Source organism: Mustela erminea, chromosome 1 (genome assembly GCF_009829155.1).
Source record: "Mustela erminea isolate mMusErm1 chromosome 1, mMusErm1.Pri, whole genome shotgun sequence".
In the NCBI taxonomy this organism is placed as follows: Eukaryota; Metazoa; Chordata; class Mammalia; order Carnivora; family Mustelidae; genus Mustela; species Mustela erminea.
This window is the reverse complement of record NC_045614.1, coordinates 22,481,195-22,499,123: the sequence shown is the minus strand read 5'-3', so window position 1 is coordinate 22,499,123 and position 17,929 is coordinate 22,481,195. Positions and strand designations below refer to the sequence as shown.

The window sequence follows — 17,929 nt, the reverse complement described above, 5'->3', positions numbered from 1 at the left end:
TTTTTTTTAAGACTTTATTTATTTATTTGTCAGAGACAGAGAAAGCACAAGCAAGGGAAGAGACAGGGAGAGAGAGAAGCAGTCTCCCCGCTGAGCAAGGAGTACAATGAGGGACTCAGTCCCAGGACTCTGGGATCACAACCTGAGCCGGAAGCAGATGCTTCAACTGAGCCACCCAGGCATCCCTCAGCTCAGGTCTTGAGCTCAGGGTTGTGAGTTCAAGCTCTGCCTTGGGCTCCATGCTGTGGAGCCCACTTAAAAAAAAAGAAAGAAGAAAATGGAGCACAGAAGAAAGAAATGAAGTTTACAAACTAATGAGCAAATGATTTACTTTGTTTTAAATTAAAATAAGCATGGACTATATAAGACAGTGAAATGACTAGTCTGAGTAGAGGTGTTAAAAAGGTGAAGGAAAAATACTAGGCACCAACAGCATCAGGTAAAAGCTCATCAGACCTAAAGCATCCCACAGCCAGGGTGAGAATAAATAAATTGATTAACCATAGATTTAAATCAAGCTGTGTGTGTTCAAATGATTCAGGGTAACCACTACAAAACATAGGAGTCTTTTAAACCAGTACAAACTGGGGGGTGGGAGGGGCAGTGACTGAACACCATGGGAAATAGCCCAATATAAAATGGCAGAAATAAGTCAATAACTAGAACAAAATGTCAAGTGAGCTAAAATAGCCAATTAAAAGACATTCTGGGACTGGATGAAGATACAGAATTTGTGAATAATGTTTTCAAAAAATGTAAAACTCAGAAACCTGGAAAAATTGAAAGTAAAGGGATATAATGCAGTATATCAGACTGTTAACCAAACAAGGCTGCTATAGCTATGTTAGTCATACATGATAAATTTCAGTTAAAAACTCCATGGTAAAAGTTGCCGCCTAATGATAAAAGGAATGAATTACCTGAAAGATAAAATGATTCCAAACTGGTACATATGTAGTGTATGTCAGATATACATATCAAAAGTTAAAAATCCCTAATCATCATGGGAGATTTTAGCAGGCCACCTCAGTAATTGACAGATAAAGCAGTTAATTATGAGATACTTATATAGTACAGTTAAACTTGATCTAATGAGCGTATGAAGAGCGCTGCTTCCAGCAATTCAAGAATTTGCATTTTTTTCAAATACATATTAGAATTTTATAAAAATTACCATATGTAGGCCTACCAGCCCAAGAAGTTAAGGAAAAAGAGAAATCTGGGTTAAGGTGAAGGAAAATACACAGATGAGTAGCAATTAACTTCAGAACATAGAAATTGTAGGAGAACAACAGAACAAAATCAACCTGATTGATTGAACAACAATGAAAGTAGGGGAGCATAATGGGCAATATTAGGAATAATGTATATATTTTTTATGTGGTGCAACTGAATACAGGCAATACACATTTTTTAAAAACAAATCACTGTGAAGAACCTTTTTGCCTATACATTTAAAATTTAGATTATATATACTGTTTCCTAGAAGAAAACTTAGTGCAACAAAACTTATTCAGGAATAAATAGGTTTGAATACACTCACAAACAGTAAAATGTTGGGTCAGTAACTTAAAATCTTTCCCCTCACATCTAAAGAAAATTCTAAAAGCAATGTCCTATTCAGAAAATGGTATCAGGACAGTTATTCTCCATATAGACTGGCCTCTGAAAAGGCAGATACAGGATCTGTAATTTCTTATTTTATCACAGGACACGTATCTCCACCGTCCACTCTTGTGCAGTGAGGAGATCATGCTTCTCTTACCCACTGTTCGTTCTCCTAGCAAGCATTTGGCAAATATCTGCTATGAGCACCACACCTTACTAAGTATGTTTGTCCCAGAGGGTCCTTTCCCTTTGATTTCTACTTCTGTGGGCACCACTTTATGACTTAATTGTGAGATGTCCCAAGAATATTCTGTAAAGGGTTTTTCTATTTTTGTTTTAGGCTTAAAGCAAAGTTGATTGAGTGAAGAGGGAGGGGACCCGAGAGGGTTGCCTCTGTAAAGGCTTCCGAACAGGTTTTTTTTTTTAAATCCAAAATTTGGTACATGAATCAACAAAAAAGTAAAAGTGAGCAAAGCTGGTTTTTCTCTCTGTTACAGCTAGGCAGTGTACATTATAACTTGGTTAATTAAAGCTATGAAAGTAAAGGTTTGTGGTCCCATTAAGCTCTATAAAGTCAATTCTGGCATTTGATGATTTCCTTTTGCAAAAAGTATTTCAGTATTGTCTTTTCCATTGTTTAAAACTAGAAGGCTGATTATTTAACTCAGACATCATATTCAGTGATATTTATTGAATTTGTGATACTGAATTCAGTGGTATTTATTGAATTGATATTTATTTGTCATTTACCAAGTACTCTATCAAGCACTATACCATTTTGATAAAACTATTCTGTACTTTTAAAGAATTTTAGTTATCTTTTTAGTGCTGAGGTTCTGTTGTATTTTCTTAGAGAATTACAAGCAGAAGTCATTAAATTATGTTAGAACTTAAGGTAGGGGTGAAGATTCTTAATGAAATATGTTACTATATTAATTCCAGTGCTATGAATATTTATTCCTAAAAGCTCTGTTAATTAATGATAAAATTAATAATTTAAGATGTATGATTAGAAAATTATCAGCTGTAAATTAGACCAGTACTGGTGAAAATCTGATCCACCAGAAGGACTGTGGGAATATTTACATGTTGGGTTTTTTGTTGTTGATGTTTGTTTGTTTGTTTATCATTTTTAGCAGCAACACTGATCCATTAATTAGAAGGAGTGTCCAGTCTAGGTTTTCTTTCCTCAAACCTACTTTCTCCTTAGACCAGTGTATGATTGTGGTTTTAGCCAAAAAAATAACATTATTTTACTTTATGTGCATGTTAGACTTGGCATTTTTTTTACCGAAAGAAACAAGGACAATTGTTTTGTTGCCTTAAGGCATAGATCTCCCACTGAATACCACTTTTAATATTTTCAAATGTTTTCTGTAATCCTGAAGTACTTCTGAAAAAATGAACAAAGTATATTGTCTTATAACCTGCTTATTAACAACAAATCACTGTAACAAGCAATTGAAAATAAAAATATTATTACTATTTAATATTTTTAAGAACTTACCTCCAAAAGCCTGTGAGAAGTACCCCTTTGTTTCCACTTCACTTACAACTTTTCCTTTATATCGGGCATCAGTCTCTTGATAGAGAACATTTTTAATTAAAATTAGATCACTAGAAAAGGCAGGGTGATTCATTTCCATAGTGTTGAAAATGCAGCTAGTAGATGGAAAGTTTTAGTAGAAGAAATATTGCAGTGTGTACTTTTTTTTTTGTTTCTGCTTGCCCTTTCTCAGTTCAAGGGCAAGACTTAGCATAGTAGAGATGGCAGGTGGCTATTGGCATTTGCACACATCTTCAGACTTAGAGCACAGAGCGGGAAATGTCCTTGCAAAAGAAGTTTACAATTTGTCAAGTCAAAAAGTGTGACTTCTACCTCCAAACTAAAAGAGGAATTTATAAACAGTTTTAAAAAACACCGCAGTCCTTTTTTTTCTCTGATCTTTGAATCCAGCAGAGTGCTGCTTGACCAGCCTGGAGAAAGGCAGTCTTCCACCAGCAGCAGCAGCTCTGCTGTGGTTAGTGTGACTCTGCTATCAGTGTAGGAGAAAGATCTGTGGCAACTGCATTAATCTGGCCTTCTGGACGAAGATAAGGAAGGAGCCTTGCTGTTGCCACGTTAGTAGACTGAAGAGGTAAAAACACATGAAAACATAGAGTGACTTGGACTCCAGGGCTGACCTGGTGGTGCTGTGAGGTCAGAAGTTTCAAATGTCTGTATGGCTTTCTATCTATTGGAGGCCACTGTAGAGTGTTCTAGGAGAGCCTCTAATGGAACCTCTACCAGGTACCTTCTGGTTAGCTTTTTTCGGAAGTCCATGAACATTTCCAGATTTCCAAAGCAGATTCTTTTCTCTGTCCTTAGTTAAGTACTGCTTTTATTCTCCCTAAAGTAGTGTTGTCAGGTAAAAAGGAATTTTAACTTTTTGTGTATATGTGGTATTACCCTAATTACAAATGTTTTAAAAGTTAGCAATGCATGCACCATTTATCTTTTTTTTTTTTAAGATTTTATTTATTTATTTTACAGACAGAGATCATAGGTAGGCAGAGAGAGAGGAAGGGAAGCAGGCTCCCCGCTGAGCAGAGAGCCCGACTCGGGGCTCGATCCCAGGACCCTGGGATCATGACCTCAGCCAAAGGCAGCGGCTTTAACACACTGAGCCACCCAGGTGCCCCCCATTTATCTCTTTTAAATAATGTTTCCTCTTCTGAGAACTCACAAAGGAAAGCAACAATTACATATAGCTAAGTGGCAGAAATATGTTCTTAATGTGTATAAATCTAGGTTTCATCTTGTGTTTACAAAGTGAAGCTCGTTGTGGAGGTAAAAATGGAAACAGAGTAACCTCTAGTCCAAGAAGATTTGAAGCCCCTGTAGAGTGGGGTCCCCTGGAGGATCCAGGCAGTTCTAGCTGCTTACGGAGTCATTGCTTCAAGCATGTGCAGTTGTTTTTTTGTTTTTGATTTTGTTTTTAATTAAAAGGAAGGCATGCGATAAGCATTTGCTACCAACATTTAAAAATAAGGATATTTTGCACATACACCTGGATTTCTAGCTTTCCTTCTTGTGAAGGCCACACAGCACCTGCATCCCTGCAAGCACTGGGAGTCAGCAGGAGCTCTGGGCAGAGCATGCGCACCACAGCCTCTCTGATCCCACCACACCCTCATGATCCTGGTGGGCATTTGCCTTAACCGCGCAGGTTTGGATAATCTCTTAGTAAAGTGGCAGAAAAATATGTAGCAGAGAAGTTAGTTAGGGAAAGGAGAGAAAAGAATGTCCCCCTTTTCCTACACCACTATCTGATCTCTTTCCCAAAACCCTACGTGTAGATTTTGGGGAGCCCATGACAGTCCATGGCGGCCAGGTGCCATGCTTCCCACCCTTTATTGTCCCTTGTGATACATAAAAATGATCATTTCTGTGTGGCACACTGGGATGAACAGACCACCAGGGGATGGACCGATCCAACATTTGGCATACCCATAATCAGTTGCAAGTACAAACACAGGAGATGCTCTGCCTTAAGGAATGAGTATTGTGTGACAGTCATGGCAGTCAACCCTACAGTACACATAAAACCCTAGTGTGACTCACTTTTTATTGGGGGTTGCCCATTGTTTAAGAATAGAAAATTTTTGTAATTAAGAACGAATAGTTGTGATATTCTTGGGTTTACCTTTCTAATTTCCCTCCAAAAATTCAATGATCATTTCATGTGTCTGAATCCTGTACTAAAATCCCAGTATTAAAAGGGAGTGTGGAAGCAATATTGCCGGTAAACAGTTTCAGACTTGGCTTAATTTAGAGAGGGGCACCAAATTTTAAAATAATAAACCAGAGAACTTACAGAATAGCAGTTTAGAATGTCCTGGCCTATGTCTTTTAATCAATGTTCAGTAAATAGACATTGCAGTGTAAATTTTAGAAAGTGTAGTCTTTCTCTACCATGTTAGTGTTCATTGGTGTTTTAAGATGTGTGTTTTGGCCAGAACAGGTCAGCTGCTGAGATAACTGAATCACGTTCACCAGCAATATGTACAGATTCATGGAGTTTCCTTGCATGCCTCTTTGCCTCCTACCACAGTCTCCTGTCAGAATCCTAGGTTGGGTAGTCTTTGGCTCCATACACTTTTCCTATATGCATGTGTTCTACCTTCCATCTCAGAGCCTTTCTCTTCTCTCTCTTTCCGAACCTTTTAACGTTGATATAGAGCCTTCAGGCTTATTCTTGTCCTAAAGGAAGTGATCTGTCCAGGCAGGGGCATTTGCTTTTTCACTAGCCAAGAGAGGCTTATGTTTATATAATCTATTCCATTCTTTTTTTTTTTTTTAAGATATTATGTATTTATTTGACAGAGACACAGCAAGAGAGAGAGAGAGAACAAAAGCAGGGGGAGTGAGAGAGGGAGAAGCAGGCTTCCAGCTGAGCAAGGAGCCCAATGTGGGGCTTGGTCCCAGGACTCGGGAATCATGACCAGAGCTGAAGGAAGATGCTTAACGACTGAGCCACCCAGGCGCCCCATCTATTCCATTCTTTTCTTTTCTTTAATTTATTTGAGAGAGAGAGAGCATGAGAAGGGGGAGGGTCAGAGGGAAAAGCAGACTCCCTGCCAAGCAGGGAGCCCGATACGGGACTCGATCCTGGGACTCCAGGATCATGACCTGAGTCGAAGGCAGTCACTTAACCAACTGAGCCACCCAGGCACCCAATCTATCTCATTCTTATATTTTATAATCAGAAGGATTTTCCCTATGTCTAGAATAAATGTTTTTGTCTATATTCAAAGCACATTTTCTTGTTTTTCTTTCCCGGTATAGGGTATCTTTGTCAGTATCATCTTTAGAAATTTTATAACTCTTAATACCATTGCCAAAAAGCTTTTATCAAAGCCCCTTTTCATCTTGGCACCATACTGAGAAAATCTCCAACCTCCTCAAATCCTTTTAGAAAGTAGGTCAGATCTAAATAATAAATGAATCAAAAAGACAACATGTGCATGAGACTGATTCCCAGCTCTGTTTTTGTGACATTTTACAGCATCTCAAGAAGTCTCAAGGGATTTTTACAAAGGCTCCAAATTAATTTGGGTTTTCTTGATCTTCTGCATGCCATACACCATTCCAGATGAGAAGCAGAGTGAGATTTAACATCAGCTCATAATAGACTGCTAGATCTTCAAAGTGGGCTCTCTGGGGAAATGTAAAACTCTTGCCCTTCAGCTTTTTAAAAATGTCTCAATATTAAATGATCTAATACTTTTAATCTTTGTCAGTCTTGTTTTTCACACTTTCAAAAGATAGTACCATTTAAAAAGCAAAGGCAATATTTAATTTTGGATATTATTTTCAGAATTTTTGTATTTTTAATGGAAGTACAACCTAAAGGTAATCAGTGCCCTACCACACCCCCAACCCTTCAGTGACTTGCCTATACAGCACGACTTACTTGGGACAGCTGTTAACAGCCACACTATATGGTGGGGGTTCAATAACTAAATAGTTTGCTTTCATCTTGAGAAAAGCCATTTATAAATCAGGCTGCCATCATTATTTGCTAAATAATACTGTATCGTCAAATCCTTAAATCTTCTGTGCTGTAGTTAATCAAGGAAAATTATTTCAGGATGCTTCAGCAAGTGAATTGTTCCCAGAATGTGTTGGGCCGTAGAGTGGAAGTTCTCTTGAGGGAAGAATATGTGGCTTTGGCTTGAAGACAGGTCCTCCATGATCTTAGCTATCTGGAAACTTGTCTGTCTTTCCTCACCGATGACAGTGACAGGCTCAGGGGCAGCTCCCAGAGCCTCCTTGCCAGTTGCATGAACTGAGCGTTTGATATGTTGGCAGACAGAGCTGATTCTTGGATGCGTGTCTGAACCTCTACAGGTCCACTTTTGGCAGAATCGAGTGTGACTCTTATCCTTTACCCATTAAGCTATCGTTATGGCTTCCTTATCTTTATTTCTTCTGCAAACATGCCTTTCAAAGTGTTTGGCTCTTTTTGGCAGTTTATTTGATAATGTACAAGAGTAGAAGGCGGCATGTGTCTTATTTCTAAATTATAGTGCATTTCTTCAAAGGAGAAAGGGAGGATGTCAGTAAAGTACTGTCAACATAAGTTGACAGCTCTCTTGGGCTTATTTTGATTATCAATATGAAATTCTTAAGAGCTGGGTTTGCAACCCACTATGAAAACATTACTAAGTGCCCCAGTTTAGCCCAGAAAATGTTGTGTGTTCTTCTGTGAGCCTGATGTAATGTGTATCATAAACTTTCTCATCACTGCTTAAGTTGTAGGGGTGTGTCCATTAGAGGAGAACTGGAATCTTGTATTCAGACTCTTGTGTTTTCTATGTTCTTTAGCCGGGATTGAAAGAGGCATATTTAAAGAAAGATGGTTGTATTTAATTGCCATATATGGAGCCTTCTCAGAGCTCAATCTGATTTTTACTCTATGTAGGAGCAATCCTTAGCTGCAAGGATTAGGAACATAACTAAGACCCTGTAGAAGATAATGTTTAATAAATATCTCCTCTGTAACAAAGCCTCCTCTGTGTTCCTTGTCAAGGGGCTGTCAAAACTAAATTCATTCTATTTACTTACATGATGTAAAATATCCCAAAATTACTCATTATTCATTAGACATTGATTCTGTTTGAAACGGTGGTGGTGTTTCGAAGTTCTGTGACTAGAAGAGGGGCTATGAACCTGGGTCCAAACATGGAAAACTATTCACAGCAGGCCGAATGCTCAGAAAACCAGAGTCAGCCTGGGTGCCTGGTGGTACTGGGCACAGTCACCTGCAGGACCCATGGTCAGATGTGGAGCCCAATAGTCAAGGACGGTTTTAATGAAACTGGAGGGCTTCTCCACCAGAAAAGCCCCCTTGTGAACAGGATAGGAAAAAATTCACATTCATGATCTTCATTCATAAAATGAAGCTGTTCACTCACTCTGTATATCAGTGCTTTCATCCCTCTAGAATGACAGTTGGAAAAAAAATCCAATTGAACTTTTATTTCTATCAAAAAGGGAACTTTAAAGTTGCGATTTGCCGTGAAGTTTTTCGTAGAATAAAATGACCTTAATTCAGAGTGAAACAAAATATGGCCCGTTAAAATAGCTTTTGTTGTATACTGAAAACTTTAAGACATAATGGAAGAAATTGAAGAGAATACAAATAAATGAAAAAATATTCCATGCTCTTGGATTGGAAGAATTAAATTGTTAAAATGTCCATACTACCTAATGCAATCTACAGATTGAGTGTGATTTGTATTAAAATTGTCATGACATGTTCCACAGAAATAGAGCAAACAGTCCTAAAATTTGTCTGAAACCACAAAAGATCCCCTCAAATTCTTCTGGAGGTAGAAGAAAAAGCTAGGGCATCTGGGTGGCTCAGTCATTAAGCATCTGCCTTCGGTTCAGGTCATGATCCCAGGGTCCTGGGATTGAGCCCTGTATCAGACTCCCTGCTCTGCTAGCCTGCTTCTCCCTCTCTCTCTACCTGCTGCTCCCCCTGCTGTGGTCTCTCTCTCTCTGTCAAATAAATAAGTAAAATCTTAAAAAAAAAAAAAAAAAAAAAAAAAATTAGAGGTATCACAACCCCAGATTTCAAGATATCCTATAGAGCTTTAGTCTCCAAAACAATATGATACTGGCACAAAATTAGATAACATAGATCAATGGAATAGAATAGAGTGCCTAGCAATAAACTCACGCATATATGGATGGTCAAATGAATTTATAACAAGGGAGCCAAGAATAAACCATGGGGAAGAGACAGTCTCTTCAATAAATGATGTTAGGGAAACTGGACAAGCTACATGGAAAAGAATGAAAATGGGCTACTATCTTATATCACACAGAAAAATAAATTTGAAATAGATTAAAGACCTGAATGTAAGACCTGAGACCATGAAACTCCTAGAGGAAAACGTAGGTGGTAAGCTCTTGGACATTGGTTTTGGCCATGATTTTTTGGATTTGACACCAGAAGCAAAAAGTAGCAAAAGCAAAAATAAACAAGTGAGATTGTATCAAACTAAAAAGCTTCTGCACGACAGAGAAAGCCATCAACAAAGTGAAAAGGGGACCTACCCAAGGGAAGATAATATTTGCAAGTCATATAACTAATATGGGGCTAATACCCAAATTATATAAAGAACTCATACAACTCAATAACAAAAGAACATATAATCTGATTTAAAGTCAGCAGAGGATCTCAATAGACATTTTTCCAAAGAAGACATACAGATGGCCAACAGGTACATGAAAAGATGCTTAACGTCACTAGTATCAGGGAAATACAAATTAAAACCACAATGAGATATCATCTCATATATGTTAGAATGGCTGTTATCAAAAAGACAAGAAAGAACAAGTGTTGGTGATAATGTGGGGAAATGGAAACCCTCATGCACTGTTGCTAGGACTGTAAATTGTTCATCCACCGTGGAAAACAGTATGGACATTCCTCAAAATATTAAAAGTGGAACCACCATGATCTGGCAATTCTACTTCAGAGTATATATCTGAAAAAAAAGTGAAAACACTAATTTGAAAAGATATATGCACCCCCATGTTTATTATAGCATTACTTACAACAGCCAGAATATGGATACACCTGAGGGTCCATCAGTGGATGAATGGATAAGGAATATGTATATACATAGAACAGAATAATTCGCAGCCATAAAAGAATGATTTCTTACCTTTGTGACAACATGGGATGGACCTTGAGGTATTATGCTAAATATAAATAGAGAAAGATAAATGCTTTATGATCTCACTTATATGTGGAATCTTTTTTTTTTTTTAATTCACTTAATTATTTTTAGAGTGAGGGAAAAGGGGAAAGAAGCATTAGTAGACTCAGCACTGAGCATGGAGCCCACCACGGGCCTCCATCCCACAACCCTGAGATGATGACCTGAGCCGAAACGAGTCGGACACTTAACCAACTGTGCCACTCAGGTGCCCCAGTATATGTGGAATCATTAAGGAAAAACAGAAACAAAAACCAAGCTCATGGATATGGGGAACAGATTTATGGTTGCCTGAGTCAGAGGGAGGGAGGAAGAATGAATGAAGGGGAGTCAAAAGGTACAAATTTCCAGTTACAGAATGAGTAAGTCATGGGGATGTGATATAAAGCCTGGTCACGAGTTAACACTGTATTGCATATTTGAAAGTAGCTAAGAGTAGATCTTGAAAGTACTCCTTACAAGAAAAAATTTTGTGACTATGTATGGTGATGGGTGTTAACTGAACTTCCTATGGTGACCATTTTACAATATATACAAATAATCATTACATTATACAGTTAAAACTAATAATTTTATGTCAGTTATGCCTCAATTTTTAAAAAGCTTCTAACTGGCTTTCCCAATTAACTGTATCAATACGTATTAATGTATGTTAGTAGAGTACAAATAATAGATATGAAAAGATCTTTAAAGTTTCTTGTTTTATTTATTTATTTAAGAGAGAGTGCATGAGCAGGGGGGAAGGGACATAGGGAGAGGGACAAGCAGGTTCCCCACCAAGCAGGGAGCCTGATACAGGGCTCTGTATTGTTTCTATAAAAAATTTTACATTATTTCATGTAATGAGGCAGTGGCTGTGTGATGTTATTATTGGCCTAGTAGTGGGAATATCTGAGTTCTAGCTATAGTTCTCAGACTTTTAATCTCCGATTTTTAATAAGCCCCTTAGTCTTTCCATGAAAATTTATAATGAGACTTCTCATCCAAGCAAGATGGCCCAGACTTGTCTCTCCTTGCTTCTCCCCGTTTATAACCATAAAAACGCAGAAAAAGCACAAGAGACAATTGGGAGAACTCTGAAAGGTAGAAAAAGGAAGACCCAGGACTGGCAAAACAACCCAGCAGCAGGTCTTAAAACCCTCTCACCCAACAGAAGAAGGGCACCCACGTCTGGTATTTGTTGACTTCCAGCCTAGCAACACAAGACAGATCAGGTAGGCCCATTCCCCTCCTGGATCTAGTGGGAGTCCTGCCAACAGTATCAGGTAAGCCCAGGAAAACTGACAGGAAGGATTAGAAGCCCTGGTGGCAGTAAGTGACCACCAAGGGAGTTCTTTCCTTCCCTTCCATGAAGGCAAGGTGCAGGGGTAGAGGAGGAGCCACATCACCAACCTAGCCTGGGAAGCAGTCTTCATTTGTGAAGGCTGGAGGCTCCCTTCTCCAGAAGAGGTCCACCAGGTGGCCTAGCCAGGCCTAGCCACCCTTTCAAGTGACACTGGCTGAGAACCTACTAAATTCTCACTTCAGGAACTTTTAAGAACAAGAGCAAAATAAGCTCAGGGCGCCTGGGTGGCTCAGTGGGTTAAGCCGCTGCCTTCAGCTCAGGTCATGATCTCAGGGTCCTGGGATCGAGTTCCGCATCGGGCTCTCTGCTCAGCAGGGAGCCTGCTTCCCTCTCTCTCTCTCTCTCTCTCTGCCTGCCTCTCCATCTACTGTCAAATAAATAAATAAAATCTTTTTTTAAAAAAAAGAGCAAAATAAGCTCGAAGCATATAGAAATAAGGAAAGAATAAAAATGAGCACAGAATAAATCAATGATGTTGAAAATATGGAAACAATTAAGCAAAAAGCTAGGTTTTTAAAATTTTTTTAAAAAGGTCAATAAAATTGATAAACCTTTTGTAATACCAAAATAAGAAGACACAAAGTACCAGTATCAGGAATAGAATAGTGGATATCACTGTAGATTCTCCAGACATTAAAAGGGTAATAAACCAATGCTATGAATAACTTTACACTCAAACTTGATAACTTAGAAGAAATGAACCTTGAAAACCCCAACTACAAAACTCAACCAAGATAAATTAGAGGACGTGAATAATCCATTAGCCCTTGAAGAAATTGAATTAATAATTTAAAAGGAAAAGAAATATCCAGGCCCAGATGGTTTTACTGGAGAGTTCAAAGAATTAACACTAATCTTACAGTTTCTTCCAGAAAACAGACAAGGAAAGATAAGTTGTCAACTGATTTTACAGAGCCAGCATTACTCTGATACCCAAACAAGGCAAAGACTATACAAACAACAACAACAACAACAAAACCCACAAAGCAGTATCTCTCGTGAACTAGATAAAAAAAAATCCTCAACCAAATAGAAGCAAACTCAACAATATAGAGAAAAGAGATATAAGTGATGCCCAAATGGGTTTTATTCCAGAGTTGCAAAGCTGGTTCTCTATTGAAAATCAGTCAATTTACTCCATCATATCGAGACTAAATATGAAATAGAAATAACACGTGATCATATTTTGTGTTTTTTGATGCAGGAAAAAAATTATATATCCATCCATGATAAAAATTCTCTAGTTGGAATAGAAGTGAACTATGTCATCTTGATAAAGAGCATCTACAACAGACTTAGAGCCAACATTATATTTATAGTGAAAGGGTGAGTGTCTTCCCTCTAAGATTGAGAATAAGACAAGGATGTCCACAGTCAACACAGCTCTGCAACACAGCACTGAAAGTTCTAACCACTGCAGTAAGGCAAGAAGGAAAAATAAGCCTACAAATTGGAATAGAAAGGAAAGAGAAAGAAATAATGTAAGTGTTATTCACAGATAAAAGAGGACTGCCTAGGTACAAATTTCTAGAACTAATGAGTTTGGTGTAAGGTATGAGGTTACGAGATCAACACTCAAAAATCAGTCACAATTAAAAACTGCCATTTTGGGGTGCCCAGCTGGCTCAGTCGGAAGAGAATGTGACTCTTGATTTCAGGGCTGTGAGTTTGAGCCACACATTGAGTGTAGAGATTAATAAAAATAAATAGACTTTTTTTTTAAACCCTACCATTTATAATTCTTAAAAAGAAAATTAAGTACTTAGGCATAAAGTTAACAAAACATGTATAGGATCTATGTGCTGACAATTACAAAATACTAATGAAAGAATTTTTTTAAAAACCTGAATAAATGGAGATGTAGACTGTATTTATGTATTGAAGGACTCTACATAGTACAAATTCATCTATTTCCAAATTGGTCTATAGGTTTAAAGCACTTCCTTTCAAAATACCAGCAAGGATTTTTGTAGGCATAAACAAACGATTCTAAAATTTATATGGAAAGGCATAGGCTGTAGAAGCTAAAACAGTTTGGAAAAGATGCATAAAGTGGGAGGAATTATTCTACCCAATATTAAAGCTTCTATATAGCAGCAATAATCAAGACAATGTGGTATTGGTGGAGGGATACGTGCATAAATAAATGGGATGAAATACACAAAATAGGAAATAGACCCACAAAAATATGCCCAGGTGCCATTTGACGAAGGTAAAAAAGATTCCTCAATAGAGAGAGGAGAGCAGGGGCCCCTCGATGGCGCAGTCAGTTGAGCATCTGACTCCTGGTTTCAGTGCAAGTCTTGATCTCAGGGTTGTGAGATTGAGCCTCGAGTTGGGCTCCAAGCCCAGTGAGGAGTCTGCTGAAGTTTCTCTCTCTCTAAAATAAATCTTTTAAGAAAGAGAGAGGGAGGAGAGCATTTTCAACAAATGATGCTGGAGCAATTAGGCCAAAAAAAAAAAAAAAAAAGGACCTTAACCTAAATATTTTTCTAGAAAAATTAACTCAAAATGGATCACTGACTGAAATGTAAAACTGTAAACCTTTTAGGAAAAGTTTTTGGAACTAGGGGTCTATCAGCAAAATATTCTTTGACTTGACACCAAAAGCATGATCCGTAAAAGGAAAAATTCATAAATTGGACCTTGTCAAAATTAAAAACTTTTGCTCTGTAAAGCCCTTATTAAGAGAATGAAAAACAAGCTACAGACAGGGAGAAAATATCTTCAAACCACATATATATCCAACAGAGGACTAGTATCTTGAATATATAAAGAACTAAAATTCAACCGGAAAAAAAAAAAGAAAAATCAATTAGGGGGCTCCTGGGTGCCATAGTCGGTTGGACATCAGACTCTTGGTTTAGACTCAGGGTCATGGAATTGAGCTTCACATCAGGCTCCATGCTCAGCGCAGTCTGCTTCAGATTCTCTCTCCCTCTCCTGACCCTCCCACTCGTGCTCGCTCACTCACTCACTCTCAAGTAAATGAAAAAAATAAATATTTTTTTAAAAAATCAGTTAGAAGGGGCAAAAGACATGAGCAGACCCTTGACTAAACAGGATATATGGATGACAAAGGAGGACCTGAAAAGATGCTTTTAGCATTTTTAGCTATTAGGGAGATGTAAACTAAAACCACCGTGAGATGCCACTATATACCTATCAGTGCAGAATGGAGGAAGTTAAAAATAGAAGAACAAATGCTGGCAAGGATGCAGAGAAACTGGATTGCTCATACATTGCTGGTGGGTTACTCTGGGGAACAGGTTAAGACTTTCTTATTAAACTGAACATGCCAACTGCTGTGACTCAGTAATTACTTTGGGGCATTTAGCCCAGAGAGGAAAAACTCCGTTCACAAAAAAAACCTTTGCAAGAACATTTATAGCTGCTTTATTCGTAGTAGCCGAAAACTGGAAACATATCACTTATCCTCAAATGGATAAATGGTTGAACAGGTACATCCATACCATGAAATATACTACTCAGCAAACAAAAGTAGGGAGAGGGTTTGGTGAGGGCAGGGGGAATGAACTATTTGATGCAAGCAACAACTTGGATCAACATCCAGAGAATTATGTTGAATCGGAAAAGTCAATCTCAGAAAGTCGCAAACTATGTAATTCCATTTTATAACATTCTTTTTTTTTTAAAGATTTTATTTATTTATTTGACAGAGATCACAAGTAGGCAGAGAGGCAGGCAGAGAGAGAGGAGGAAGCAGGCTCCCCGCTGAGCAGAGAGTCCGATGCAGGGCTCCATCCCAGGACCCTGGGACTATGACCTGAGCCAAAGGCAGAGGCTTGAACCTTCTGAGCCACCCAGGCGCCCCAACATAGAACATTCTTGAAATACAATGTTAAAGAAATGGGGAACAGATTAGTATGTTTGCTAGGGGTCAGAGACAGGGGAGAGGGACCAAGCAGGGAGGGTGTGACTATAGAAGGACACCAGGGTTCCTTGTGACCATGCCTGGTTATATTATGTTATAACTTTACAGAATGTTATCATTGGAAGAAACAGAGGGCACACATGTTCGTTTGTGTTTTACAATTGTGTATGAAGCTACAATTACGTCAAAATTAAAAGTTTAGCGCTCTTCCTTCGGGGTGCCACCCTGCTGTCGCCATGGGCTGCCACACAACCCATGTTACTGGTATCATAAGAAACAAGCCATATCCAAAGTCTTACTTATACAGAGGTGTCCCTGATGCCAAGATCTGCATCTTTGACATGAGGCGGAAGAAGGCAAAAATGGATGAGTACCTACTGTGTGGCAACATGGTCTCAGATGAGTGTGAGCATCTCTCCTTTGAAGCCCTGGAGGCTGCCCATACTTGTGCCGACAAGTACATGGTGAAAAGCTGTGGCAGTGATGGTTTCACATCTGAGTGCAGCTCTCCCCCTTCCACATCCTCTGTATCAACACGATACCGTCCTATGCTGGGGTTGAGGTGCTCCAGACAGACAGGCAGAGCGCCTTTGGAAAGGCCCAGGGTACAGTGGCCGGGGTCCACAGTTGGCCAAGTCATCATGTCCATCCTTACCAAGTTGCAGAGCAAGGAGCATGTGATTAAGGCCATACAAAGGGCCAAGTTCAAGTTTCCTGGCCACAGGAAGATCCACATTTCCAAGAAGTTTAATGCAGATGAGTTGGAAGACATGATGGTTGAAAAGCAGCTCATCCCAGATGGCTATGGGTCAGTTATATCCCTATTAATGGTCCCTTGGACAAATGACAGGCTCTGCACTCATGAGAACTGGCACTGCCCCCTCCTTATTCATGCCCACTGAAAAATCCTGCCTCCTGTGTTTTAAAAAAAAAAAAAAAAAAAAAAGTTTAATATAAAAAGAAAGGTCTATGATACCTACACTTCCTGTACCAGTCATCATAAGTATGAAGGGAGGGTGCGGCCTGAGCCAGGCCGTGAGGGTTACAGTGGGTACACGTGGTAACAGTGAGTCCTAGCCATCCTTGTGTTTATTTTGACTAAAGTATTCAGTATTTCTACTCCACCTTATTCAGAAAGTATTTAGTCATTTTTACGTATTGTTACCTTTAGTAATAATAAGGTTCATTTACCTACTTACCAGATACCTTCTGAGGGTTCTCTTAGTGTTGACCACACGATCCATGCTAGGAATGAAAAAGGAAAAGTAAGAAGAGTGATAGACTGAGCCCAGCCCCGGCACTTCCGGTTCCCGTGTGAACGGTGCTGGTCATGCGCTGGGTCTGGAGCCGGTGTCTGTTTTGACGGGAACTACTAATTCCCTATTTCAAGCTTCAGGAGACTGGTAGAGGTCCTGGTGTTTCGATTAGCTGATGGGTGAACTGGGTTTTCAATAACTAAGACACTTTTTTTTTTTCATATTTTGATACCCATTTGGAATGCATCTTACATCAATGTTAGAATTTAACTGGTGGTGTTTTTCTTTCTTGATAATACATAAAATAATGGTGCTGCTTGCACTTAGTGGCTCCTTGGACTCAGTGAGATCTAGTAATTCTGCCCAAAACCAAGCTTTCAGTTTTCATCTGGATATTTTGCCTATCCTAATTTTATTAAACAGTTTAGGGGAGAGGCTTTTTTTTTTCTTTAGAGGAACTTCTAACAGTCTGAGGGCTTCATGGTAAATTCTGTGACATTCCACGGTGATAATGTAGTACTTACATACACCCAAATGTTGAAACCTCATTTCCCCTCATCTTTTTCTCTCCTTTCTTTTTCAAGTGTCGATATACAGCATCTGGTTTTACGACAAGAATGACTGTCACCGCATAGCCAAACTCATGGCCGAGTAAGTATTTATATCACAACATAGATTTAATTAGTGATATATGAGAGATGAAAAAATTACTTTAACCCTTCTCTTTGTTCCTGAGTCTACTAAGTCATTTATTTCTTTCCTGATTTCCTGCTTATTGTCGAAGTTTGTTAGAGGCAGAAAACCTTAGAGAACTCTAGAATCATCTGTAATCCTACTACTCCATTGTCAGGGTTTTAGTTCATTTCCTTCTAGTCTTTTTCTTTATTTGTACATTAGGTTGGGTGATGTGCTTAGGGCTGTCAGACTGCCTAACCCCAGAGGATACCACTGACACCCAGGGCACAGCCTTCCCATCACCTGGAGGGGCTTTACTAAAGGACTTTTACTGCAGGCTCCCTCCAGGTTTCCTCTCTGACGAGTGGTGCC

At 38.8% G+C, this 17,929-nt stretch overlaps 1 protein-coding gene and 1 pseudogene across 2 annotated transcripts in view; both read left to right on the top strand.

Moving 5' to 3' along the window:
• The window catches only part of DCP1A (decapping mRNA 1A), a 54,755-nt gene that overhangs the window by 12,251 nt on the left and 24,575 nt on the right, over positions 1-17,929 (top strand). The window contains exons 1-2 of one of the 2 annotated variants that reach the window (XM_032322233.1): positions 8,555-8,558; positions 17,467-17,533. In XM_032322233.1, the coding sequence (XP_032178124.1) occupies positions 17,526-17,533 (8 nt within the window). In that variant the 5' untranslated portion in view covers positions 8,555-8,558; positions 17,467-17,525. Of the gene's footprint in view, positions 1-8,554; positions 8,559-17,466; positions 17,534-17,929 lie in introns of those variants that run through there. The other variant, XM_032322227.1, reaches the window with a different exon arrangement.
• LOC116578196 lies at positions 15,513-16,572 on the top strand (annotated as a pseudogene).